The sequence below is a fragment of the Neocloeon triangulifer genome, unplaced genomic scaffold (genome assembly GCF_031216515.1).
Source record: "Neocloeon triangulifer isolate White Clay Creek 2 clone unplaced genomic scaffold, ASM3121651v1 ptg000017l, whole genome shotgun sequence".
NCBI lineage: Eukaryota > Metazoa > Arthropoda > Insecta > Ephemeroptera > Baetidae > Neocloeon > Neocloeon triangulifer.
This window is the reverse complement of record NW_026775559.1, coordinates 6,116,374-6,143,501: the sequence shown is the minus strand read 5'-3', so window position 1 is coordinate 6,143,501 and position 27,128 is coordinate 6,116,374. Positions and strand designations below refer to the sequence as shown.

General features: G+C 39.6%; 3 protein-coding genes across 3 annotated transcripts; 1 reads left to right on the top strand and 2 right to left on the bottom strand.

Annotated features, from left to right (window-relative positions):
- Nucleotides 1–312: 312 nt before the first annotated feature.
- LOC132203705 (protogenin-like) lies at nt 313–17,395 on the bottom strand. Its single transcript, XM_059631656.1, has 18 exons — nt 17,247–17,395; nt 9,059–9,255; nt 8,624–8,732; nt 7,733–7,935; nt 7,325–7,421; nt 6,794–6,938; nt 6,248–6,671; nt 5,961–6,191; nt 5,718–5,910; nt 5,170–5,517; nt 4,800–5,111; nt 4,498–4,744; nt 4,319–4,449; nt 4,018–4,259; nt 3,816–3,966; nt 3,591–3,760; nt 3,357–3,464; nt 313–3,303 (listed from the first exon to the last, which is right to left on the bottom strand). Exons 1-18 carry the CDS (start codon nt 17,308–17,310, stop codon nt 3,163–3,165), a joined length of 3,513 nt encoding a protein of 1,170 aa, XP_059487639.1. The 5' UTR covers nt 17,311–17,395; the 3' UTR covers nt 313–3,162.
- Nucleotides 17,072–20,011, top strand: LOC132203706 (eukaryotic translation initiation factor 3 subunit L). Its single transcript, XM_059631657.1, has 6 exons — nt 17,072–17,697; nt 17,762–17,952; nt 18,035–18,343; nt 18,402–18,702; nt 18,762–18,926; nt 19,281–20,011. The coding sequence occupies exons 1-6, from the start codon at nt 17,671–17,673 to the stop codon at nt 19,944–19,946; spliced, it is 1,659 nt and encodes a 552-aa protein (XP_059487640.1). The 5' UTR covers nt 17,072–17,670; the 3' UTR covers nt 19,947–20,011.
- Nucleotides 20,012–21,776: 1,765 nt separating this feature from the next.
- LOC132203345 (homeobox protein rough-like) lies at nt 21,777–24,759 on the bottom strand. The gene is made up of 3 exons (XM_059631060.1): nt 24,549–24,759; nt 22,479–22,716; nt 21,777–22,324 (listed from the first exon to the last, which is right to left on the bottom strand). The coding sequence occupies exons 1-3, from the start codon at nt 24,757–24,759 to the stop codon at nt 22,186–22,188; spliced, it is 588 nt and encodes a 195-aa protein (XP_059487043.1). The 3' UTR covers nt 21,777–22,185.
- Nucleotides 24,760–27,128: the final 2,369 nt, after the last annotated feature.

The following is a 27,128-nucleotide window of genomic DNA, read 5'->3' as shown; positions in this document are numbered from 1 at the left end:
TAGCAATTATTTGCAGCTCAGAAGATTTAAAATAGAGCAAAACTGATTTTCTTAAAGATGCAAAAAATTAATTATGATTAAAATTTCACAAATTTTAAGAAAATGATGAATTTAATACGATTTTAGGAATAAAAATGATAAAACAGTATGATTGCTGATAATTTTCGGATTCAAAATTCCTTCATTAAATTTTCGTTTTTGAATTGGTTTCAAGTCAATGAAAAATTCAAAAAATTGAGCACACATTTATGTGAATATTTTTGCTATTCAAAATGATTATCAAAGGGTTGGTTGAAATAAGACAAAGCAGAGTGCGACTGTTGTGTGATTTTTATTATTTTCATTACATATTATTTCTTTATGTATAATTTACAAACGTGAATCAGTCAAATGCAAGTATATAGGTGTATGTAGGTAATCAATAAAAAAGGGAGAGCGGTCGCGCGAATTTGCAAAAATTGTACACATCTGCGAGTAGTTCGACTTTCCGCGCGCCCTTGAGCCCACGCTCCGCGCGCGAGTGAATCAAAAAAATTTCTACAGAAGCGTGCGGAGCAGTTGCAAGCAAGGGTTGGTTTTCGGGGCGGCACGGATGGTGGCGAACCAGTTCAGGGGGGAAACGCCTCAGGAGTTAGACAAAACATTTCATCTCCAGCGTTCAGGGCTTTCGCACGACCCCTCGTTCTGAATTACTTAGCGTGTATTCCTTCTGGTTTTGTAATTTATTTTAGTATGCTATTATTTAACAAGTCTCATGGTAAATTAATCAAATCTGGCCAGTAGGAATGATGCTGCGTCAAACTTTATTCTTGGCGGAATTATGCATGTGTTATACAAGGAGGAGAGCTTGGAAAATTTTTCATTTCTTCAAAACGAATATTATTTAAAAATTTTCAACAATGTCCAATTTATATAAAATATACAAAAATATTTTTCAACAAATCAAAATATACAGGTTCCAATTTTAACATTCGAAATTTCCGTTTCACTTTTCCAAGCCATCCGACAGAGAACGTTTCGAAAAATGCAAGGGTTTGTTTTTTCGCGGAATGCGGTGGGAGTTGTGAGCTGCTGAGTAAAAAATTTGTTCGTTGTCTTAGGCCGGAGGGACCTATGTTTCTGGTTTACTGTTTGCAAAGTGACACCCCTTTTGTATTAATTTGTTTGTTTTGTCGGGGGAAATTGCCAGCATTTCCCTAAAGTCAGCGTACTGTTTGTATTCAAATCAGACACTACGCGGCTCAAAATACAAAGCAGATTTTCTCAATATAAATCGGTCGATCAACGAGTTTTCTTTTTTGCGATGACGCGAGAACAGTAACTGTTTTGTGTGTGTTTGTTTGTTTGTTTTTACTTCATTTTTCAATAATTAATCATTCCTCCTATTCCATCTAATAAGTATTAAATATTATTTAAAAATACAAAAATAAACGTCTGTCTGCGACCTATTTTTATTCTGATGGCAGTTTGTAAAAGTTATATATTCGTCATTTTAAAAATGTGTTTGTTTGCCTTGCTTGCTTGTGTTTGGATGAGTAAAAAAACCATTCTCCGCGTCTTCTTTACTTGGCCTTCTGTGACATTACACTGTGTTCATTGAAAAAGCATAAACGATTAAATTGCTACATACGAAACAGTGTGATATTTACACGCACAGGAAAAATAGAGAGGAGACAAGACGGGAAAAAACATGACCAAGTAGAAGAGCTGAGAGAAGCCACACACATAATTGTCTAATTAATTGGAAAAAGTCAACTAAAACAAACACTGCCATAGCGACGAACTGATTGTTCGCCAATGAAATCCCTGTGGATGGAAGTAATTTCTAGTTTTGAGGTACGTAATAAATATAAAAAAAGAAATGGTTTTCTTCCAAAAAAAGATTTACAATAAAAAAATAAACTATTAGCAACATTAAAATGCACAAACAGTAAAATATGCGGCAACGCTATAGAACTATAAAATCAATCAGACGAGAAACAGCGGCATCCGAACGGTGTTTTCCAATCAATGGAAATTTAAAAAATAGAGAACAAATCTGATATCAGCGATAATTTCTCTTCCAAAAAGATTCTTAGCAACGTCATTAAGAGATATTGGGCAAGATAGTGATAACTTTAGCTTTTCCAACATTAATCGAATATTATTACATTTTATTTCTATGCCACTGTTACGTTGAAACTTCCATTAACCATTCACTAAGCTTGTAAAGGAAAGTCACTGAAAGTTGAACTTTTCGACTTCAACACGCACACACTGAATCAACGTTTTCAAAGGAAAACCATTGACGATTATTATCCCTGGAATATTTACGAGAAAAATTCAACTGTTTGGAAATTAAAATCGGTGACTCGATTTACGAGCTTAGTGACTGTTGCTGCAGCCGTCCAGACAGCGGGCAACACTTTTCTTAAAGCCTAACTTATGATTCAACGGATTTTCAAAATTATGAGGTGTGTGGATTAAAGACCTCCTCTTACGCCTACAAAGTAATGATGCCACAAAAATTAAAAAATAAGATTTATCTGAAAATGTTAATTATTAAAAACTACTCTGAAATTAACAGATAAAACCTGTGTTGTTTGTTTGTGTGTCGTGTTTGACGGCATTATGACTTCTTGGGCAGATATTACTCTAAAAACCTCACAACGAACGCCGATTTGTCAAAGTGGCAGGCGGCAAGGAAGTTCTAAACAATAATTTCTTATTGTGTGTTGCTCCGGATAAATTAATGAAAAGGAATACTTGACACGACTGGGAGAGAAGAGTCCCTGAGTGTAGCACTTGAGGTAGATTAAAGAGTTACTTTACTTTCTGCAATTTTTCTCGAACCGTGCCCTAAATTTCTCTTGTAATTTGCTGTACGTATTTACAAATACTGAAGTGTTATTGCTGCGTGATTTCTTTTTCTCGAACTGTTTTTAGCCGTCATTGTGAATTCAAGTAAAATATAATAACTGAAAAATGCATCGTGAGCAATAATAAAGCTCAACTCAGCCAAATGCACATTTCTCGGTTTAACTTCAGAAAGGAAAAAACGAGATTCTTCATTATTTACAGAATCAGGTACCGACTGTGAGGTAGTTTACCCGTGTTCACTTCTTTCGAATAACTTGTTGTGTTAAACTTCTCCTCTTTAAATCTATACAATAGAACTAAACCTTAATCTTCTGCTAGCACCGTAACTTGAGTCACGTCGGCCGCCAGCAGAGGTTCCACTTGACACGACGGGCAGCCCCGAGAGTTGCAGCCAGGCCCAGGGCACGACGGACATGCATTCTTTCCATCTCCGTGCGAATTGAACTAAAGTAAAATTAGCTTACCAAAAGGCAACTTCAATTGTAAAACCAATTTACCTGGGGGTTCTCTGTGATGTGCACTTGGTTTAGCAGTGGGGTTGAAATGCCGTTTGGTACTCGGCCATTGCTATGAGCACCATTAGCTTTTGGGGTGGGATACCAACCCTGAAACAGGGAAAATATTTTAAATTTAGTTATACCATAAATGAGGATAAAGTTTAAAAAAAAAAAAAAAAAAAAAAAAAAAAAACTTTACTTGTGACAGATTTAGAATGAGTCATTACAACAAACCTTAGTGTCGAGGTGGGCTGGTGAGGCAGGGGGAATGTTGGAGCAAGAACTGAGGGCAATCATGTCGATGCCTTCTGTGTGGTGCATGCCATTGCCATTTGTCTGAGGTAAATCGTGATTAGGACTACGCAGCACTGAAGACTTGGCCAATCGCAAGGTGACAACCATTCCTAAGAAACATTCAGGATAAGAATTTTGGAGTAAATCAATGTAAATTTGACTAACCAATGATGATCAAGACCGCAGCTGTGCCGCACAAGATGGCAAGAAGTATAGTGTATCGTGAGGTAGGGTTGCTTGTTGTTTTGTCGGATGAGTAAATTTCATTGCTCAGCAAGCGAATCGGCATGAAGTCTGCTGCTTTTCCATAACCAGCCTGTAAAGAATTGGTCAGATCAAAATATCTTTTGAAAAATATTAAATTTACCTGAGTCGAGGCTTTTACTGTCAACTGGTAGCTGCTATGAGTGAGACCTGTGATTTCGGCAAATGTTTGGTTGGCAGAAACTTGGAGCCATTCATCCAACGGCTTGCCAACATTTTCCTCCAGGGTATAGTAGATTCTGTAGGAGCGCAGCTGGCCATTTGACTCCACTGGAGGTGACCACGAGACTTTCCCAGCAGTCAAGTTTGTCTGGGCGAACATGAGGTTTGCTGGTGGGCCAGGAACTACAATCATGCACAACATGTAAGTGAGAAAATTTGAAAATTTTATTATTATTTTTTACCATCTTCTAATGTTTGGCACTCTATTATTTGGCTGGAGGGTCCAAGATTGAGGTTTTTGTCGAACATCCTGACTGAGAGTTTGTAGGTAGTGTGAGGTTTGAGGTCCGAGATGAGCACTGAGTGCTTGGAACTGTTTTTAAAATTAGAATGGAATCAAACTTTAATAAAAAGTACAAACCTATTTATAAGAATGGCAGATTCTGAGGCAAGTGATTGGCAGCTAATGCTGAAAAATCCATCTGAAGAGCCTTCCCAACTGAGTTTGATCGCATTAGGACTTGTGGCGGCTGCGTCAAGAGACCATGGAGGGTGGCTCCCCTCGCTGTCCTCAGGTTGATCAGGCTGGAAAACTTTAAAGCCTGACCCGCCAGCCTCCCCCTCTTCATTAAGGGCTTGAACTTGGACCATGAGGGAGTCTTGGGGATCTGATTTTTTTATTTATTAGTTTGAAAAGCAAAGTAATATGTCCTCGGGACGTACCTATATTGTCAAAAACATAACTGCTTGTTGAACTGTCAACGTCCAATGGCCCCTTAAACAAAATCTCATTTTTCAACAGTGTGATTCTGTATTTGCTTGGTTGTATTCGATTCCTTCTGCTCATTGTCCAACTAGCTTTAATGGCCACTTTGTTGATCCCTTTTACTTCGACCTCTGGAGCAAGAGGAACAGTGTCGTTGGCATTGGGCATCTCGATTGACCACCATATGTCCTGTTCCGCTTTCAACTCTGGCCAGCCAGCTTTGGTCCCACTCAGTACTCGCACATCATACCCCACACCAGGAGTCAAGTCTAAATAAACAACAAAAAACTTTAAATCTCAATTTGTAGAATTTCAAAAGTTACGAACCTCTGATGGTGTAGTTGTAAACATGTGCAGGTACTTCATCAAACCATGCCGTTCTTGTGCCTACTACTCTGTACTGGACCTTGTGGGTTGTTATGATGCCCCTTGCTTCGTGTGGTTTGAGTTTTTTCCAAGCCACTTTGACCGATGTAGGGCTGATAGGCTGCATGATAATCTGAGGAGCAACGGAGGGTCGACCTTCACCTGTCCTACAAATGATGTTTTTGCTGGGTTCACCAGCATAATTTTTTGTGTAGGCTCTCACATAAAATGTATAGTTTGTGTACGGCTCAAGCCGATGCACAGTGAAAGCGTTTTCGATTGACACATCTTGCCGCTCATCTCCTCCATCTGAAATTTCAAAGTAGTCCCATTTTTACTTCAGTTTACACACTCATTTTTTTCTTAGTTATTACATAAGGGAAATTATTAAGACCTATCAAAATTTAAATTAAACAGGAAAAAAGGGCATTACTGATACTATGAGTAGTTATTATTTATCTCATAGTAATCTGGTTCCTTGACGGAAAATATTAACTGAAAATACTCACTGGTGGGGAAATAATGCAGTGTGTACGCTGTGACATTTCCAGGTACTGCATCCCAGGTAAACGAAATGCTGGAGGTAGTGATGTTGCTGCAGGTCAAGCCAGTCACATGACTTGCCTTAGTCTTCTGCTTGCCGACTTGTTCAATAAGCCGAGCCGCAGCCCAGACTTCTCCAGCTTCGTTCCAGCCACGGCACTGTCGTGATCAAATTAGAATCAAAATTAACAACCAATTGGAAAATGTACCTGGTATATGCCCGAGTCTTCTTTGACCGTGTTGCTGAGGTAAAGGGCCAAAACCTTCTGCTTGATTCGGCCATTGATGTGAAGGAGCTCTCCATTTTTGTACCATGTAACATTTGGTTTTGGGACTCCGTCTATTTCACACTCAAATTTCACAGTCTTTGCAATAGGATACATAAGACTCTGAGGAGGCGTCTTAATCCTAGGTGCCACCAGCACCGACACATTGTACCTCTGCAAAAAATAAATAAAAATAAAACTGTGAATTACAAAATTTTACAAATACTCACAATTTGAGCAAAGTGCTCTTTGTTCTGTGCGTCCACATTGGTGGCTTTACAAATGTAGACACCAGTGTACTGAACAGAGATGTTTTGAATCAAGAGGACATTGGTACCGAGCCTTGGTGCCATCTCTAAACTAAGCTCCTCTTGGCCGGGAGGTTGTGTGCTCCAGCGCAACGAGGGCACAGGGTAGCCAGAAGCCCCGCACTCCAAAAACAAGGCTTCACCCGTATGCACCTGAATGTCTACTACATTTGAGTCGGCCAGTATCTCGACAGGTCTGAAAATTTTCGAGGCTGGCACCACCTCTAAATGGGCGTCGGTGCTGACGCGTTTGTTCTTCTTGGTGGTAGCTACGCAACGGTACGACCCTGCATCAGAGGCCTGCACCGTGTCAATTAGGAGAACTCCTGAGGGCAACACTTGGTATCTGCAAAGGAAATATTGCAGATTGGTATTGCGAGTCAAATAAAAAATTTAATATAAAAAAATTGCAGGTTATTTGATTGATTTTTTTTTTAATTTCAGATTGAAAAAAATCATAAAGCTTACCTGTGATCCTGAGGTAAGGTTTTTCCACCCCTCTCCCAAAGCACGACAGGGGTTGGTACCGCTTCAATGTGGCAACTCAGTCTTGCGGAATCCCCCGTTTCAACGCTCAAGTTCTTTGGAGACTGTGTGAATTTGGCGGCCATCCCTGCACACAAGGAAAATGATTAGCAAAAAATTCAACTGCGCCGGAAATGGCTAGCAAGTGGCATGGAAAACCGAGCGAAGGGTTCTGCTAAAGAAAGTTTATAATGTGTTTGACGGGTGGCTGCATGATTGTTATTGGGGAACTGGATTTCTGTGAATTGCGCATTTTCCTCATTAGCCGCTTGGTTTCATCCTAGACCAGTTTGAGTGAAGGCGCACGTAGCCTCTCTTTTGAGAGCTTTGTTATTGAATTCCAACAAATGCCCTGAGGAGCTCCCCGGCAAGAACATCAGCTGGGATGGGGAAATAGCGATACAACAAAAAAGGTTCTCCCATACCTGGGATGAGTGGTTTTACATTTACACACAATGCAATATACATACACACCTGCAACTCTGAGGGAAGAGGTTTGCGAGAGCAGGGAGGCGCCATCGCTGCCAGTCAGCTTGCATTGGTACAACCCTTGATCAGATTCCTGAACACTCTGTGCAAAAAGAAGAATTCACACTTTACTTATTTCAATAACAGTTATTGGATTAAAGCCAGGAAATTAAAAAAAATATATATATTATTTACTGCAATCCAAATTTTCAAATTTAATTTAATATAATTATCTTCAGATGTTTTTAAGAAAAAAAAATCTACTCAAAACTTTAAACTATATTTTTTAAGATAATAAATAAAAATGTCTCTTGGTTAAAAAACCATAATATCTTTTATTTAAATTTAATATTGAATTTTGCATAAAATTTACTCTCAATTGAGAACAGGAGTTTTACTTTTGTGTGCGCATACCTCCTTAAAAGAAAGTGATCCATTGGGCTGGATGAAGACCCGTTCGTTGGGCTCTAATGGGCTTCCGTTGACCAGCCAGCTGACTGTGACTGTCCCCTCGGGACTGTTACCTCCAGGGGCGCATGCCAGCACCAGTGGCTTGCCCTTGGAGGCGATAACTGTCTTGGCTGGCTGCCGAGCAAACTCCAGACCAAGATCAACCCCTGCAATTGTTTAAAAAAAAATACCAATTCAGCATTAATTTTGCAATAAAAATACAAATGACATTTTTTATGCGCCTTGAAATTTATTGAGCAATTATTAATCGAGCCGTTTTCATATCAAGTAGCCTCTATTTTGGAGATGGATAAAAATGATATTATTTCTGGATTGCATATTGCCTGACGGAAATTATTGTAATTTAGTAGTGGAATAAATGCGAGAAACAAACCAAATTGCTTCCCCTTACATGATGTGTTGTTTGTAGCTGACAAAGCACGTGGAGAATAAAAAGTAGCTCAAGCGTGACGCAAAAAAGGCTGTTATTATTTCAACTCCACATGATAACAACCACTATGTTATTTCTCTATCTCAGGCTGAGCAATAAAGAAATTGAAGAAAACCAACCGAGTCTCCTTTAGGCCTTGCTTCCAACGCAATACAATACTGTTGTGCACAAGAGTGGCGCATAATGCGCAAGAACTGCGTAGTTTCTCATCAAAAAAGACGGGGCTACTTCATTTGATAGGATATCACAGTGACCATATTATGCAGTTAAAAAGATTCAGTTTTACTTCATTTCATAGGCACACATTTTAAATTGATTCTAAGCAGGAATTCAAATTAATTTTAATTTTTCAAGTTTGCCATTTTCAAAAAAAGTTTAAGTGGAAGAGACAGGATAGCACATACCATTGATTATGAGGGAAAAGGTTTGCGAATACAGTGAAGCGCCATCACTATCTCTCAGCTGGCATTTGTAGAGCCCCTGGTCTGACTTATGCGGGGGCTGACGAACAATCTGCAATTACAAAGCATGAAGAGTTAAAATAATTTCATTAAAACTTTCCTTTAACATCTTAAATAGCAAAGTTAGTACATAAATATATATAAAATTGATTTTTGCAGTTAGGACAATAGTTAAAAAATTTCTTGTTGACAATTGAAGAAATAAAATATAATTTGAATTAAAAATAAATCAAACATTTAAAATTTATAAAAATTGTTTGCTTTCCATTATTATACCACTTATTTTAACCAATATTCTTGCTCCAATATTTTATTGAAGAAACATTCGACTAATTAGATACATTTAGCATGAGAAGAGGATTTCTCTGTTTTTCTTACCCTCGTGAAAGCAAGTGATCCGTTGGGCTGGATGGAGACGCGGTCGTTGGGCACCACCACGCTTCCATTGACCATCCAGCTGACGGTGACTGTCCTCTCGGGACTGCCACCTGCAGGTGCACATGGCAGCACCAGCGGATCGCCCTCGGTGGCGTTTACCGTTTTGGTCACCTCCAGACCAACGCCAACCCCTGCAACTGTAAGACAAAAACAAATTTTTTTTTTTTAAACTTATAATAGAAATTTGGAATCTTCTTATTAAATTCAATAATGAATAAACTAAAAAAAAAATGGTCGATTTTATTATGCAGTAAATTAAATTGTATATTGGTGGAAAAAAGGAAAATAATTTTAATTCCAATTTTAACGAACTTGGTCATACAGTTTTAGATAAAAATTCGCATTTAAAACTTCCTTGTGAAAAGATAAATCCTTTCTTTTGAGAAGGGGGAAATTGCGCACTTTTCACACAACTCGGGCTTTTAATGCGTAGCATGCAAGACGGGGGGAAAATGTTGAACGACTTGAATTGCGCCGGTAAAAAGGTTGAAGCCCGTATAATTGTTTTCTTTTTCTGGAAACGTGAAAGTGCAATCGCACTCGGGGTTTTCATAATATTATTTTATTTGTGATTGTTGCAGTGCGGTCGAGCCACCGATTATGGGCCACGTGCGTCAATCAAAACAAGCTGGGGCGTAGTAGGGACGAGCGCGCAGGCCCTACTACCCCGAGCGGATCGATAGGCCGCCAATCGATACTCGACGGCAAACACGCCGCCCCCCTCCCCCGGGCCGACGGATTCGGCAATTCGGCCCACACAACCGAATTCGGAGTTGGTGCCGCGAAATTGCGCGTCATTCCGAAGCAAAATCGCGGCAAGTAAACGCGCCCCGAACTCGGACCGGCCGGTCCGGGGCGTGGCCGCCGCGGCCATTCAGCACAGCTTATGCAACCCGCCAAAGCAGCCCTTGCTTAATACGGAATAAATGTGTGCCGCCGCTTCGCGAAATTGCGCAGCCACGAAATGCGAGCGAGCGGGGCTCGAGCAGGAAAACGTTGGTGCTGCACGAAAAACGCTTCTTGCTCGGCTCGCTCGCAACAGCGAAACGCTCATGGGGGAAATTCTTATCAATTTTCAGCCCGGAGGAAAAAACTTTTAGAAAAACAAAATGCCAAGCAACAAAAATCAGCATCTTTCAATAATAATTTGAATAAATACAGTTTATATAATTACAAAAATACATCACAAAAAGGTAAAATAAATTGCTATCTACATGAAATTTTGAAACGTGGCACAAAATCAAATTTTTAATTAATATAAACTCAATTTCCTGTAATGTTAAATTTTGAAGAACTGAATTTTTTCCTGAGGAGTATGAAAAATCAGTTGCCGATTCTGGAAACTAAAACTATGGCTCGTGTAATCAATAATGAAGAGTTCATTTTTGGTTTAATAAAAAGGAATTGCCCAGGAAAAATAACAACAAATAAAATTAAAGCAATAGATGAAAAGTAAAGTATGTTGAAAGGGTTTCATTTGAAATTTAAATTGGAGGACTTGATAAATTTCATCATTCAAACAACATGACGCTTAATATATTAGGTTTTGTTTAGGGACAAACCAATACAAGTGAAATGGATAATATTACAATTTGCAAACTAACAATGATAAGCTAATTTTTTAATAAGTTTGCAAAAAGACGTAAGGAAACATAAAAAAATTTAAGACAAATTTTGCTTATCATGAAACAATCTGATAAGAGTGAGCAGTGAGCTTAAACTTAGCCTAATGGTTCATATAAAAAAAAAATCACTTTTTTGTACCTTTTTTAACTACAGCATATGTTGATTTTTAAATTTAGTTCATTTTTCAATTTGAACAAACACAAGGGTTTAAATTCAGGTTTAGCTCTGATGACATCCTATTTTGAGCATGCAATTGTTTCTAAAATTACATTTTGCTCCCCTATCAAGATCTTGTTTGGCCACCGTTCAAAATTCACCGAGACTTGCTACAAAAATAAACGACTGCAAAAAATTGCAGCCCTTCTCTGATATTTGCAGAACCAGATTAGTCTCGCCGAATTCATTTAAATTGTCTTAAAAAAAATAAACTGAAATGGAAAAAAATTGACGTTGATTGATTTTTCCTGTTATTTATAAAATTGAATGGCGAGCGTTGCGCGTCGTGCACGCATTATTGTCTGCAGAGCGAATTTAACACCTCGATTGTGAGCAAACAAAACGCACACTGGATGCTTTTCGCAAAGGGGAAAGCAGTCGAGTGTTGTTTGGCTGGTGGTGGTGAATGCACTTTTTGATGCCGGGCGAGCCTCTTCGCGAAATGAATAACCATTTGATGCTCGAGTCAACTGACAAAGCAGGAGAAGAGACGCGGCGAATAATAATAACGATAATTGTTTCGAGCGCTGTCTGCGCCACGAGAAACGCAAAACACGGGCGAATCTGCTCAAAAAGGCACTTTGTCCTCGCGACGAACCAATATCCATTTGTTTACTGCTGCAGCACACGTGCTCTCTGCCGACCAATGCAATCTTTGCTGTTGTTGTTTTTTTTTTTTTTGCATTTGGAGCCTTGAAGTTGTAATTACAGCTGAGAGCAACGTCGCGACTCGTGTGTTTTTATTCAATCCGAGAACGAAGTCGCGTGAAAAATCGGAAACTGGAGCAGTGTCGTGTGCTTTGTCGAGATTTTATTTCTTTTCCTCACTCTGCGCTACTAATTGTTTTCCCCTTGTCGACGCCAGCCAAAATTAATCTCATTTTCTCTTAATCTCGCGGCATACAATGCGCGATTGCTGTAACTTTTCCCACTTTATTGTGTTCTTTGGAAAAATGAGTAAAAAGCGCCCAAAATTTTTTTTTTTTCAAGCAATTTTCATTAATGAATTGTACAAAAATTTATAAGTCAAACAGGTAGGCAAGAGAAACAAAATACAAAATAAAAATTTGCGACAAGATCTTTGATTAAGGTTTAGTTTTAGATGACAATATCGGTTGAATATAATTTCTATGACTAAGTGTTGTATTAATTTGTACTGCGTGTTGCATAATATTTTAAGCTTTGTGTGAATATTTATTTGTATTAATAAACAAGTAAGATTAAAAATAATATTTCAATTTATTTGGAATCTCATTGGAATCTTCTGAAGGAAACAGAATTTAAATAAATGATTTTAACACAAAGAAAAAGTGACATTTTCAAACAATGTTACTTCAAATTATATAAGAAAGATGATAATTGAAATAAATATATATTCAGCACAAGTTTTTAACTTTACAACTATTTTTATCTCCGTGATTTTTAATCCCTCCAATTAGACAATTCGCATGCAAATTTTTTTCTATGCTTAAGAAACCAGCAGAGGCTTTTTCTGGTATATAAAAAATTATATAAAAAAATCGCAAATAAGGCAAATAGAAACAGACAATGTAAATAACTGTGAATTTTTCGTGGAATCTTCTCTTTCTTCTGGACTCCAAATGATCGCAGAATAAATTATAAACTTCAACATGTTTCTTAGCACGTAGGCCTTTGGCCAAAAGAATTCCGACGATTCACTCTTATCAAACTGAAATGCCCTTTCCAGAATGTTACTGAACAAAATTAGAGTGATTGTTTAAGTTACTGACGTATTCGGCGGGTGATTAAAAAAAGTCAACTTCCTGTCTGCAAGGGTTTGCACGAAGCTTGAATTAAAATAATAAACACATGCACAAAGAGGCAAATAATGAAAATTAATTTTTTTTTTTTTTAATAAATTTTCGGCGCCAAAACATGAAACGCTCGCTGACTTGAGGAAAACGCGGCCGCTTTGTTTGCATTCGCGAGAGGAGTCGCTATTTTGCGCGGATAGAGAGGGTTTTGAGGCATCTGCTGCTGGCTAGCCGTGGCTGGCAGAATAATCTTCACGTGCTTCCGATCAAGGTCACGGCCAGTGCGACCGAAAAGGAGAGTTGTCAAAAATCATTTTCGCAAGCGCTCAAGTCTCTCCAGCTAGGCGAGAGAATATAAAAAAATATATATATAAAAATCAGCTCTCGCTGGGGAAGCGAACGAAAAATCTCGTCCTTGGCCGGGACGAGAGAAGGAGTTTTGGATTTCGGCAAAACGGGAGACGCTGCGGATTTTCCATCCCGAGATGCCCACAAGGGCGGTCTTTGTTGCGCGGGACCCGCGTGATTTACAATCGGCTTCTTGATGTGTTCATTTCGGTTTTATTGACTAGGTTTGGGCGCGAGTTTACGTTTTTATCGCGCGACGCGAGCGCGGCGGCGATTCGCGAGAACGCCTATCCTCCTTCCTATTCGGCGTCTAATATTATTTTGCAACAGTTAGAGACAAACTCAAGGTCAACGGATAAAGGGCGCTTATTGCGGATCAAATTCAAGCGTTCGCACACGCCGTCTGAGCCAAACACCGACCTTTTCTAATACTTCTTCTCCGTGAAAATTGGCGGTTGTTTTTTTTTTCAATTACGGCAATTATTTTATTTCCTCTTCTAAATCCTTTACAAATTGAGGAAAACTCGCAACAATAATATATTTTTACTGGCGACAACGGCGGAGCAAATTAACAAGGAAAATAAGAGAGAAAAGCCTTTCTAAACGGCAAGCAATTTTTAACAATATCTTTATTTGTGTAGCGCTAAATTAATTTAAAAGATTTTTTTTCTTGTCGTATTTAAGGAGAAATTGCACAAAATATTTTTCACCACATTTACCAATTTACACCAAGGTGTAATTTGGTATTTTGACTTCAAAATCTTTCATTGAAAGTTAAAAACAACATTTGACCCGCATTTTCAAACATACTTTTTATGAAAAAAAATATCATTTTGATTTCATTTCCTTGAAAATTATAATCTTAAAACTGATTACCTAGAAAATTTTAATCTAGTAGTGTTAAAAATTAAAAGCATTTCTAAAATCACTGTTTTAATACTTTTTAAGTAAGATGTAGGATGCCTTTTATAGCCCTTCTGGTTCTACTGACTTTTTCATCATCCACAAAACAAAAACAAAAGTTTTAATTAGTATCAACATAAAAATAAAAAAGGGCATAGTAATAAAAAAGAATTAAATATTGGCAAATAATGTTTGAAAATTTTTACCGAGATCAAATAAATTCCATAATTCACTCGTGTTATTTGAAACAATCAATTATCTGTTTGTAAATTTAGTTAAGCGGAATTCTCTCTAATAAACCGGAATTATTGGCGAATTTTTTTTTACAAATTCAAATTGCCAATTTCATCTTTTTTTTTGTGTCGATCGAATCTGTAGAGGAGGGCATCAGATTTCAGCACAAATTTCCGTTCCGTTCACCAGTTGGACAGAATATCATGGTACGTTGTGAATCGGTGCGTTTTTTTCGCATGCCAAATGTGCGGAACATAAATAAAAGCTCGTTGAATAGATGGAGACGAAGAAATGCAGCCGAATCCGCAGAGGGCGGACGAAAATCGCGAGCAAAACAATGCTCGCAAGACGTCTGTGCTGCGAGGGAGCGAAACCGGCGGCGAAAATAATTCGCGAGACGTTCATTATGTTTGATCCATTATGATTTTGTTGTGTTTTTTTTTTATCTCGTTTTGCACGTGTTTGCTCGTCCATCGCTCCTATTCGGTGGTTTCATTTTGGTCGAGGGGAGGGCGGGAGTGGGAGGCCAAGGCCTAGAAAAGTGTTATGTTGGTGACTACTGTATATATTGTACTGTTGGTAACACTGTAATAAAGGTCAGAATTATCTTGGAACCCGAACCGACCGGACGTGTTATTCCGTTCTCCGCACTCTACAAGCGGCCAGAGGCCGCCAGGGCCGGCAAGTGGCCGCCCTTGTAACACCTCAAAAACAGGCCACCTCCAGACGTAACAAATGGCGACGAGGAAAAACTAATTTCGGTGAAGGAGGAAGAGGTGAGCGGAGCGAGAAAAGTGCGAGAACGGCGACCACGTGCAGCGTGTGGTGATTCCCCAAAATTGGCTTGGGTTGGTGTCCGGAGGCGGACCTGTCCGGCACCAAAAGAGACCTCGAAGGAGCCAACGAAGAGTTTCCGGCGGGAGGAAAGTCGGGCAAGAAGAAATTCTCCGCGTGAGGCTGCGAAAAGCCGGGCGTTACATCAGCCAAAAACGAGGTGAGAGTCAGCAGACATTTTCAAGTCGAGGCGGCCAGCCGGCCAAGTGTGAAAGTCGGTTTGGCCAGAGATCAAGAGACCCGCGGCCCAGAGTGTTTTTGCGAGCAAAGTCGCAGCGGCAAGAGAAGGGTGAGCAGAGTCACCTGCCGCAAAGTACGAAGCGTGACAGCCGTTCCTCGGACAAGGGAAGAGGACGGTGTGTGTCGGGGCGTCAGAGAAGGGCGTCGCCGAAAAGGGTCAGAGTGCGACCCAGTGAAGAGCTCTCCCAGGGTGGGAAGCTCACCGTGTTCGTCACCTTCAAGAAAAAGGGCCAGAAGGGAAAGGAGGAAGGAGGAGGACTTGGGCTCGTCATCGTGAGTTCGAGTGGAGAGAGACCACGAGCCAAGTCTTGTCTTCAAGTGCAGAGTCTGCTGAGCGCAAGAAAGAGGAAAGTGAAGGGCAAGTTGAGTCCAGGGAAAACCAGCGGCCACCAGACAGAGGACGTGTGGCGCTGTCGTTCGTACGAGAGAGACGCCAGGAGGAGGCAGCCGCCTTCTCTGGCCAACGTGTGAGTGACTCGGAGGGTGCAACCGCATCCTCGAGCCTTCGACCTGAGTTGAGGGGATCTCCTCAGGGGTCGTTTAAGAAGTGCCAGGCGAACAAGAGCCTGAGGTGAAAATTCCTGAGACGAGGAGGAGAGAAAAAGAAGAAAAGCAGCAACTGGAATTTCAGGCCGTATCCAGATTGCGTGAACATTTTTCGGTGAAAATAAGTTCAGTGAATATTTGAGATTGAGAAGGATTTTTAAGAGTTCTGAGTTGAGAAAGTTTAGAGCAAATTTGAAAATTCAAAAGTTGAAAGTAAATTCAAAATTTCTAGTAAATTTCAAAAGTGCAAAATTTGTAGTTCCAATTCAAGAGTGAATTTAAAGTAGTTCTCAAATTGCATTTTTGAAACCAAATTCTTGTGCATTAATTCTCACAAATTGGAATTATTGATTGATGGATTGATGGTATGACATCTTCTTAATTGTCTTAAAATAAAATAATTGAGTTTTTATCTTAGGCGGGAGATGTTATGTTGGTGACTACTGTATATATTGTACTGTTGGTAACACTGTAATAAAGGTCAGAATTATCTTGGAACCCGAACCGACCGGACGTGTTATTCCGTTCTCCGCACTCTACAAGCGGCCAGAGGCCGCCAGGGCCGGCAAGTGGCCGCCCTTGTAACACCTCAAAAACAGGCCACCTCCAGACGTAACAAAAAGGTTCTCTTCTAGCCTCCCTCCGTGGGCCCCCCGAGAACGAGCGTCAACAGGCGCGCACCGGCCGACCTGACGAAGACCGATTTCAGCCAGGAAATTAATTCCTCGGATTTCTCGGTCGGCTTGACAATCAAGAGTGTCAAATTAGCAAAACCTAATATTCATATTTATGCAAGTACGATGGTGGTACATTATAAAGAAAGAGGCCGCGCATTCCGCACGCCAGTCCTTGACCTTGCACAGCCGCTCCTAGTTTTCCCGAGGAGGCTGAAAGCTGAAAGCCGCCCCCGGCTCAGCCACCCCCGCACGCGCAAAAACACGCCCCGTGGGTTGGCACGGGGGTCGACGCCCTCCCACACCCCACACACGCAAACCCTGTCACCCTGTTATGCAAAATCAAGAATCGGCACGAGTGGTCTGGCCGAATAATGACGGCCGACAAGTTCGGCGAGGCCCGCCAGGGGCGCTCAGGGACCCAAACAAATGCGGCGCAAATCGAATTTGCACGCAGGCGACTCTCGGTCACACGCTGCTGGTGTTCGCCGCGGGCGCGTTTTTCGCGAATATTTACACCGTTCGGCTTTGGTTGGCCCGTGGGACACTAAAATGTTAAGTTATTGACGTGATGGAGATTAAAAAGAAGCGTACTGTCGTGTAAACGCGGCGAAACGGGCGCTGAAACGGCGGACACTCGTGACCCCGAGCATGCCTCCCTGACTGTCAACTGGGGAAGGGCGCGTTACGCCCGGGAAAGGGCGCAGGGGCACCGGAGGACCCGTGACTCACCTTGGACAGAGCCTAGTGCTGCTATTGTACACAAAAGGCAGAGGAAAAGCGGTCGAGAAGCCATAAATACGGAGTCATAGGTACGCACTGTAAACAGTGTAAACACTTTCCACTCTCGCCGCCATACGGCTTTATGATTAGTTCGCGCACACGCCCACCTCACGGCGCTGCGGTCGATCAACCCCTCCCCGTAGATTATTACCTCAACGCTCGCACCCCCCGCGATTCGCGAAATTCACCAAAAGCTTCTCCCAGCGGCCGCTGGTGGCGCATTCTTTGCGAAACAACGTATGGTGAGATTTTAGTTCCGAGAGCAGCGATAGATGGTGTGATAGTTCAAACTTCCGGCGCATTGTCGTGGCCGGCCAATTTCACGTGTTTACAGGCCATATTTTTTTAATTTTGAAGAAAATAGCGGCTTAAAATGTATTCCGAGGATTACGGGGAGTCGGTAAGACCGCTGCAGCCTTACTGAATCGAACTTTTTCTCATTAAAATGGTTTCTTTTCCTGCAGCAACCCATGGGGTACGATTACAGCTACGGCGGTGACTACGATGGACATACTGGAGATCCGCACCTAGACATGGAATACGACAGACAGTACGCCTACAAGGTGCCTGAAGTCGTCAATAAGTTCATCACCTACTTCAGAAACGCTATCGCTGAAGGGATGATTTTCGAGATACAAAATTATTACGAAAACTCGTAAGTCTCGAGCAATGTTTCATTGTAAAAATCAGAGGAGAAAATTCACATAATTTTAATCCTCCTTCATTTTTCGCTAAAGGTTTCCCAAACTCACCGAGCAATTCTTTGACAAGAAACCTTGGCCAGAAGAGGCTGATATTGCACCTCTCGTCGACAACGACCCTGTCTTCTTGATCCTGTACAAGGAGCTGTACTACCGGCATATTTATGCCCGAATTCCTGGTGGTCCCACCTTTGAACAGCGGATGCAGTCTTTTTACAACTACTGCGAGTTTTTCAACTACATCCTGAATGGAGAGCAGCCTGTTACCTTGGAGTTGCCAGACCTTTGGTTGTGGGAGCTCGTGGATGAGTTTGTCTACCAGTTCCAAACTTTTGCTCAATTTAGGTATTACATCATTTTAATTTATCTCTATCTCAAAATTAACAAATATTTATTTTGCCAGAGCACGAGGTGGCAAGAGGAGCCCTGAAGAGGTTGAGGCTCTTAACCAGAACAAGATGTGGAATGTTTTCTGCGTCCTGAACGTTCTTCACTCGTTGGTCGACAAGTCGAACATTAAGAAGCAGCTGGAGGTTTATGCCAGCGGTGGTGACCCAGACTCCGTTGCTGGAGATTTCGGGCGCCACTCGCTCTACAAGATGCTGGGATACTTCAGCCTGGTCGGCCTTTTGAGGCTGCACTCCCTCTTGGGTGACTATTACCAAGCAATCAAGGTGCTTGAAAACATGGAAATCCACAAGAAGGTTTGTTTTTGTCGAGACATGATTTTAAGACGAGACTCTAGAAATGAATTTATTTTTAGTATTCGCATGTACCCGCTTGTCAAATCACAACTTCTTACTATGTTGGATTTGCGTACATGATGATGAGGAGATACGCTGATGCTATCCAGACCTTCAGCTCAATCCTTCTGTACATTCAGCGCACCAAGCAGCTCTTCCAGACTCGATCATACCAAAATGATCAGGTATTTGATAAGAATTTTTTACATTTTTCTCTACAAATTAATACTTAAAAACTTGATTGATATTTAAAAAAAAAATCAAGAATGTATATAAACCAAAAACCAAGTTCAATTTTAAATTTTCTTCATTTTTATTCAAGGACAAATCACACAAATTATTATTATTATTTATTCTACTCAAGTCATACAAAAAAAAAAATGAAATTGGAAAAATGAAAATTAGAGAGCTAGAGGATAAATTGAAATTTTAAATTTGAATAATTTTTTGTCAAGTTCTGTGTTGAATTTTTTTTCCAAGTTTTATATTTGATTCTAAGAATTTCTATCTAATTGTAGTCTTTCTATCTCATTTTCTAGATAAACAAACAAACTGATCAGATGTACACCCTTTTGGCCATCTGCCTGGTGCTGCACCCCATGTGCGTCGATGAGTCCATCCAGCAAGCCCTGAGAGAGAAAGGCTACCATGAGAAGATGTACAAGATGCAGTATGGTGACCTGCAGGAGTTTGAGCAGTGCTTTAACTTTGGCTGCCCCAAATTCCTCTCTCCCTGCTCAAGCAGCACCGAGACTGAGGATTCGGTAAAGGAGGCCATGAAGCACCAGACCAACGTCTTCATGGACGAAGTGCGTCAGCAGAAAATGCTGCCCACCATTCGCTCCTACTTGAAGCTGTACACAACCTTGCCTGTGTCCAAACTGGCCTCTTTCATGGCCCAGCAGGCCCGCTCAGAAGGAGCCAGCGAAGGTGTCGTCGCTAAAGTCGACATTCCCAAAGAAACGGAGGACCTGATCATCCACCTGTTGTGTTTCAAGCACAAGATGAAGAACCTCGTTTGGAGCAAAGGTGCCTCAGGACTGGAGGGCCAGTTCCAGTCAGGATCAGAGCTTGACTTTTACATCGACCATGACATGATCCACATTGCAGACACCAAGGTTGCGCACAGGTATGGTGAGTTCTTCATCAGAAAAATCATGAAGTTTGAAGAATTGCACCGAAAGATCAAGCAAACGAAGATCTGAAGTGTGTTTATGTAACTTGTGGATGAATGAGAATAAAAGTAAGTCTTTGTCGTATTACACCTAAATTTTAAATGTTGAGCGTTCATTTGGTTTCAATGTCCTACAAAAGCCAACCATATTTCTTTATTAAATAAAAATTTTGAGATTCAGTAAAAGATTATTATAATTAAATTATTTTATGATCAATAAGCGGTAATGCCCAGCTTTATTATACTTAAATCTTAAATGCCGTTTTTAAACTTTTTAAGCAAAGTCACTTAATATATATTTATATGATGACCACTGACAATGCGCTTGAAAATCGATATAAGAGTTTTTTGCTATCCCATCATAAAATTGACGCCCCTCTACGCAATCTCAGTCTGCCTGCCACGTGCCGTTTCTCAATGGCTGGATCCAACAGCGCATAGCATGTATCAGGAGCACATTGCGTTCAAAGAGGTGACGGCCGCTGTTGTGCTGGTATTGTTTGTACTGCTAAGCTACAAATCAATTCAATTTTGCTGGTGTCTGTTTTATAGAAGAAAATTATGTTTTATTTCTTTCGTAAAATGCAACAAGATTTGAAGGATAAAAAAACGATTTTTTTTTATATTTATTTGCTTTATGGTTGACAAATTATAATCTTTCTACGCACTCCAGTATATTATTATTTTTAATCCACGCAGCTAATCACTTTTTCACCATTTTTGCGACCAAATTTAATGACCTGGTTTTAATATATTGAGTGATTTATAGAATAAAGGTCATTGTAAAATTGACAAAAATGTGAAAAAATGCTAAATTATTAATTTTATCTGTTGATTAAATTTGATAAAATAGTTTTTTTTAAAAGGGCTTACAAAATCGGGCACAATCTTTTAAGAATTTTTTTAATAAATAGATACATTTAATGTAAAAAAAAAAAAACAAAGATCTTCTATTTTTCTGCAGTGCAGTATTATTATTTTTATTGATTGTTTGTCAGTTGTATTTGTGACAGTTAAGTTAATTACTATTAGTTTGTCAACATGCAACATCAATTTCAATGTACATTGGGAGCTAATAAATTACTCATTAATAAATAATTATAATAAATAAGACACGTAAACACAAGCTGGTGATGGTGCAGATGACTAATAATTACTCGAATGACAAAATGAGTGCAGCACATAAGAGAGGGGGTATTTAATAAATGAGCTTGTATAAGTACAAAAGAGATCGAACCCCCGTAGATAACAATTAATAAACGATATACACTGCCATCGTTGGAGCGTAATTGCTTTGTAATAAATATGCCGCAGATTAAGGATCGTGAAGCATACAAAATGCTCGTTTGCTTGGCTAATGAAGTGCGCAAAGAGTGTTTTATTTGATTACCGGTGCACCTGTGGAATTTCACATGAGATTCTGCTGCTCGATATGGCTAAACTCTCCCTCGCCGCCCAGCCTTCCTTTCTCTCTTTGTTCAACCACCGAGCCAATTTCACGTATCCACTTTATTATATTCTTTTCAATACGAACGTCGGCCGAAAGCAAAAGATGAAAAAGTAAGTGAAACTTTGATTTGGTCAAGATTACATAACATTTTTGGAGCAAGGGAATTCATTTTTCTCTGATTCACTTTGCAATACAACTTTTTCTCTCTTTGAGTTTAATTTGCGGCGGGGTCAGAGATGAAATATCGCAGGTTTAATCTACCAAGCTCGTCGCGATCAAAGAGTGGGGGAGGGGGTGGGCCACGGCGCTCGCTTGCATGTGAATTAATATCAAACTACCCCCGCCCGCGCAGATGCTCCACTTCTCAGCAGCAGCAGCCGCGCCGGCCAGGCTTGAAGGAATGATGGGAGCATAGTCAAGAAATCATTTCTTAATGCGGGCATGCTTGGGTGAGCGAGGCGAGATTAAAAACGGCCTGCTGCGGCTACTCTCATCTCAATACTCTGCACAATATTCCTTATTTCTCTTGATTTCCATCGCGATTTTCATTATAAATAAAAGACACAAGCGTCTTGATCGGGGCAGTGAAAAGCACAAAGATATAAAAATGCAAGCAAGTATCAGTAAATAAAGAGCTGTTCATAAAAACATAATTCCCAGTGCAAAAAATTCTGAATAACTGAGAAATAGATTTACTTACACATTTAATTGAAAAATTCTTATTACAAATAATTGAAATTTGGAGGCATTAAGTAAAATTATTCCATTCCAACTGCCCCGAGAACATCTTGAGCGCGCTTGAACACTATAGACCGTTTTCTCATAATGAGGCGGAGACGGCCGAGCAGTTATTATTATTATTGTGATTATCGTGCAGGGGTGATCCTGGGTTTGGGGGGTGAAGACAAAGGGTGCAGTACGGTGGGCAGAAAACTAATCCGCTGGCCATTGCCAAATTTCTATAACAAAAGAAAGAAAAAAATGGAAATATTTAAATATTATAACAATGGTTCACTTTATAATTATTTCAAAGGTATATTTAAATACAAAATTAATATTTAAAAATTTTAGTTTATTTAAATTGCTTTATAATTAATTTATTTTTTATCACACCTGTAGTGCTGGTCAAGCTGCGCCTTTTCGATTCTCTTGTCCTTGGCCCGTCGGTTCTGAAACCAAATTTTGACCTGCGTCTCTGTGAGCGAGAGTCTCTCCGCCAGTTCAAATCTCCGGGATCGAGAGATGTACTCCGACCTGCTGAACTCGAGTTCCAAACGCAAAGTCTGCTCGGAACTGAAAGTTGTTCTTTGCCGACGAGGTCCTCGACCTTCCTTGCGCCTCCGTCGTGCTACTGCAATCAAAATTAGGCGAATTTTCAATTATAGTTGTATTTAAAAAAAATTATATATTTTTATAGAGGGAAACGATTCAGTATTAATACAAGTAACTGAAAATTGTAATCGAATAATATCAGCAGTTCACATGCAACTTATTTTATTGCGTCGCATTTTCATCCGTTGATTAAACGAAGACACGCAAAGTGTTAATAAGCGATCACTTCCGGGGATGATTTTGCCCCGATAATAGCTTTCGGGGGGTTGAAATGCAATCGTGCGCGCGTTTATCGAGATTCATCACTGTCATCATTAGAAAAACGTGCGCCACAGGAAAAAATAAGAGTGCGACCGCGAGCAGCAGAGCGAAACAGCAAAAACAAGAGGTGTGCGGAGGGACAGAGCCTCAGGTAGCATGATCAAAATACGCGGCCTGCCGTCAATGGAAAACTGCCGTCAGAATGGAAATAATTGAGAGCGGCGGTAAAATTTTTCCGCTTCGTCTGCTAAAAATTATTACGCTCGTTTGGCTCTGATTGTAAACAATTGTACAGTGCCTAGTTTTTGGTTCAAAACAGGAAAAGTATATTTTTTAATATAGGGCGGTTTTACGTTAAGTTAAATTTTATAATATGCCTAATTATCCAGTAAGACTAATAAATGGAGCATTCTTTTAGCCCAAATTGTTTATAAATTTAGTCTTTTATTCGTAATTTTAAGTAAAAATAAAAAAGTACATAATTATTTTGTAGATTTAGTTGAATAAGTTGGTTTCAGTATTCCTTTCAAATTTAAAAAAAAATTTTCTGCGTGAAATAACAACAATATAATCTTCTCAAGAAAGCTTCATTTTCTTTTAAAATGGAAAATTGTAAACAATGAATTTCTGGAGCAATTTTTTTAGCGGTGGCTGTCTTAATATTATATTACAGATATGGCCCAAAGGACCAATAGTGCAGTTGTTTGTCTTGGTTTAATCTTTTTCTTTAAAATTTGCACTTAACTTAAAATTTCCATATAGACATGTAGAATCTTAACAAACAAAGTGGGAAAGGGAAAAACCTAAATTTGCGACTTTGTAAGAGTTGCATATTCATTCGCAACTTTTTATTTTAACGTGCGATTATATAAAGTTAGAACAATTCCACAACTATATATATTATCTTAACTACATTTTTTGTATCCATATAACAAGTTCAACAATTTAAAATTAAGAGAAATAATGGATATGAAAACGATCATATAGCAAATTTAATTGAATTTACAGTTTGCAAAAATGAAATCCATCCCAGTATATTAATTACATCATTATTATTTATTACTGAATCAGAAAACGCTGAAAACGGAAAATGTGAATCATAATGCATATAAATGAAGAGAATTTAAAGCTAGAAGACAAAGCGGTTGCATATGCGATTTGCTAATAACAATACGCTCAGTAAATGCTTGCAAATGATAATGTAATCGGTTCCACTCGAGCAAGAAACACACGTAAGTACACATTATTCAATGGCGCGCGCTACGTGCGTAAGTCTCTGGCGCACTCGAAATCACTCCCACGCCGCGCGCGCGACTTGCACAATTAGGAGCGGACAAAACGTGAATCGGTCCGTGCAAAATAATCAAATCAACAGCTTCGCGGCGCGGAAATCGTAATTCCCTTGGTTAAATTTATTGGCGCGAACAAAACAGCCGCAGGCGCCATAACTTGACAACTGTTTGTATCACATAATAATTAAGCCGCGCACAAAGGACGGGCGCGCCCGAGCGGACAATCCGCTTTTCTTCTTTTCCACCCCCGGCGGCGCCGCGGCTGCTGAATGGGTGTTAAAAAAATCTGCAAACTTACGGAAGGCGGAGAAGCCGGCTGCGAAGGCGCCGCTCTCGGCGCCGGCGGCTAACGCGCGGTGCAGGTACGGCGCCACCATCAGCGCCACGGGCGCCGCCGGTGGGCTCGCGGGGGCCGACGGGGGTGGCGGCGAGTCGGCGCCATAGATTCTGGCGAAGAAGCGGCGCGGCGACGACGGCCGCTTGGTCGGCTCTTTGCTCTCGGAGGCCATGTGTCTTTGTGCAGAGAGTCTGCGATTCACCTTCCGCCGCCGGAGAGCCGCAAGGCTTCCAGGGGAGGAGCCACTGCGGGGGTGGCGTGCGCACCGACGGGGTGGCGCTTACACTGCCACAGTGGCTGCTAATTGTGCTTGATAAATACATAACATAACCATGACCAAAAACAGCAAATGAGCAGTGTATTCCACATTGCAATTATTTTCAAACCTGCGATTTTTGTTAGTGCGTGAATTAATCCAAACTATTATAATTTTTTTTTCAAAATTTCTGGATACCATCATTGCCACAACATATTATTTCTAAAAAAATGTTCCTTTAGGGTAATATTTTTTTTTTTTTCAAGTTAAAAGATTTTTTAAAGATGTTTTGGAAACTTGAGATAAAAATTAAGCTCAGATATCATTTGCATTATAGTGCTTGAATATTTTGTATAAATTTAAAAAAAAAATAGCTTTAAATCAGCTTTTTAACAAAATTATTACATTAATAATTATAAAGATCATATTTTACGTAATTAATTACTTTTTTATATTGGGGCCCGGTAATCTGAATGAAAATGTATTTCTTAATATGCTCGATAGTTTTCATTTTATTTTTAGTTGCAAAGTGTCTTTATTGATTGTATCAGAAGGCAATTACTGCCCAGGTACATCATACATACATTCAAATAAAATTATCAAATTTTATTTATTTATTTTTAAACCATCATTTTTTTTCTTTCGTTCCATTTTCATCTCTCAGGTAAAGCAATTATTAACTTCAAATGTGTCTTGTTAACTGTTGTAAACGAATATGTTGCAAAATTTGTTACCTCCAACTTGAGCAGACAAGTCAATTATGGTGTCACCGGATAAAGAAACCATACTACACCGCAAAGTATGCCCATCATGAGTGAGAGGAGCGTGTTAACCCCCGCACACAGGATGAACCTGGAGAGAATTCGTTTGAAGCAACTGAGCATAACAGAGATTTGATATGGCTGAGAGTTTTGAAGGCATGCGGAAATCAAAGAAAATTAAAGGCTTTCAGCGGATGAAACCTTTCCTTAACGGTCAATGATAAAATTCAAAATTTTATTAAGAAAACTAGTAAGTGCTGAAGATTAATATTATATCCTAATTAATAATTTTAACGTATTATGGACTCATTTAATTGAAAATTAAGTAATGTAAAGATTTTAAAACAACTCCCCCTGTAGAGAGAAAATCATTATTGAAAAGAGATATTTTAAATAGCCGACGAAGACTTTCAACAAGGGCAAGGGTTAGAAAAAGATTTAAGAGTCTGATTTTATGAGGTGCGTAATCTGATCCAGTGTAAAACGGAGAAGCCCTTTGCGCTCTGCCGTTGAGGTGATTTGTAATGTAATCACCTCTTTCCTTAATATACGGCGCGCAGACTTTTAAAATCCTTTCCCCGCGTCCGTGGTCTCTTTTCTCGCGCAAAACAACGCGCTGCTGTAGGTAAAAGTACATACTCCCAATTTGTGCCCCGCGACTTAGACTTGAGGTGCTTCAAATCAAATTACTTATTTTGATTAATATTTCAAGCAAAAGCAGAGGAAGTCCTGTTCTAATTGGTTGTCACATTCTCTTCCTCCTTCCAGACAACACGCATTTTTCAAGGCTTCGTCCGGCTGTCGAAAAAGAAGTGCGTCTAATAATATAATTTGTAAAAGAATTGCGCACTACGTCGTTGCGTCTAATTAGCAGGAATGTGCGTTATTATTTAATAGCACCTATGTTGTGAGAAGGATTTTCGTGGGAAAATTTTAGATGCAAAAGTTTTCTCTGAGTAACACTGATGATGACGAGAGCCGCATTTAAGTATTATTCATGAGATGTGAGCTAATTTTTGCTCCAGTTAATTGTGTCTGCCAGACCTTAATTAACTATTTAATTACGTGCAAGTTACATATTTATTTAATTCCTTGATTAAATTCAATAATAATGAAAGGTATGCAACACGCAGTGCATTTACGTCAACCGGGCTGCGCTAGTTTTTCTCCAGTTGCAGAATTAAGGTTATATAAGCCTCATAATAAAAATGAAATTTCATTTTCATATATTTTTAAATTTATACATTAAAATATGAATGAATTATCTAAACTTATTATCAAATTTCATTCATTCGATGCAATTCCAGCACACAATTAATTGCTATGTACATTTATAATATAATAATAATAAGGTTTTAAATTGAAAGTTCTCGTTCAGAATACTGAAAATTTTAAATCCGACAGAAAAACTTTCCCTGCTCTGTAAAAATATGATTTTATAATAAATGTTTTTGAGTTTGCTGTTTTGTGGGGTTTAATATGCTGGGAAAGCAAGGCGAGGAATTCCTGGACATCAATAACGAC

Bases quoted from the DNA above. Each gene is read 5' to 3' on its own strand.
- LOC132203706 (XM_059631657.1), top strand. From the start codon at position 17,671: ATGTATTCCGAGGATTACGGGGAGTCG. The intron at 18,344-18,401 runs GTATTACATCAT...TTATTTTGCCAG, and splicing joins CAAACTTTTGCTCAATTTAG to AGCACGAGGTGGCAAGAGGA. The intron at 18,927-19,280 runs GTATTTGATAAG...CTCATTTTCTAG, and splicing joins GATCATACCAAAATGATCAG to ATAAACAAACAAACTGATCA.
- LOC132203345 (XM_059631060.1), bottom strand. From the start codon at position 24,759: ATGGCCTCCGAGAGCAAAGAGCCGACCAAGCGGCCGTCGTCGCCGCGC. The intron at 22,717-24,548 runs GTAAGTTTGCAG...TTTTGATTGCAG, and splicing joins AGCCGGCTTCTCCGCCTTCC to TAGCACGACGGAGGCGCAAG. The intron at 22,325-22,478 runs GTGTGATAAAAA...CTTTTGTTATAG, and splicing joins CAGCTTGACCAGCACTACAG to AAATTTGGCAATGGCCAGCG.
- LOC132203705 (XM_059631656.1), bottom strand. From the start codon at position 17,310: ATGGCTTCTCGACCGCTTTTCCTCTGCCTTTTGTGTACAATAGCAGCA. The intron at 6,939-7,324 runs GTGTGTATGTAT...CCTTGTGTGCAG, and splicing joins CTCTTCCCTCAGAGTTGCAG to GGATGGCCGCCAAATTCACA. The intron at 3,761-3,815 runs GTTAGTCAAATT...AATGTTTCTTAG, and splicing joins TGCGGTCTTGATCATCATTG to GAATGGTTGTCACCTTGCGA.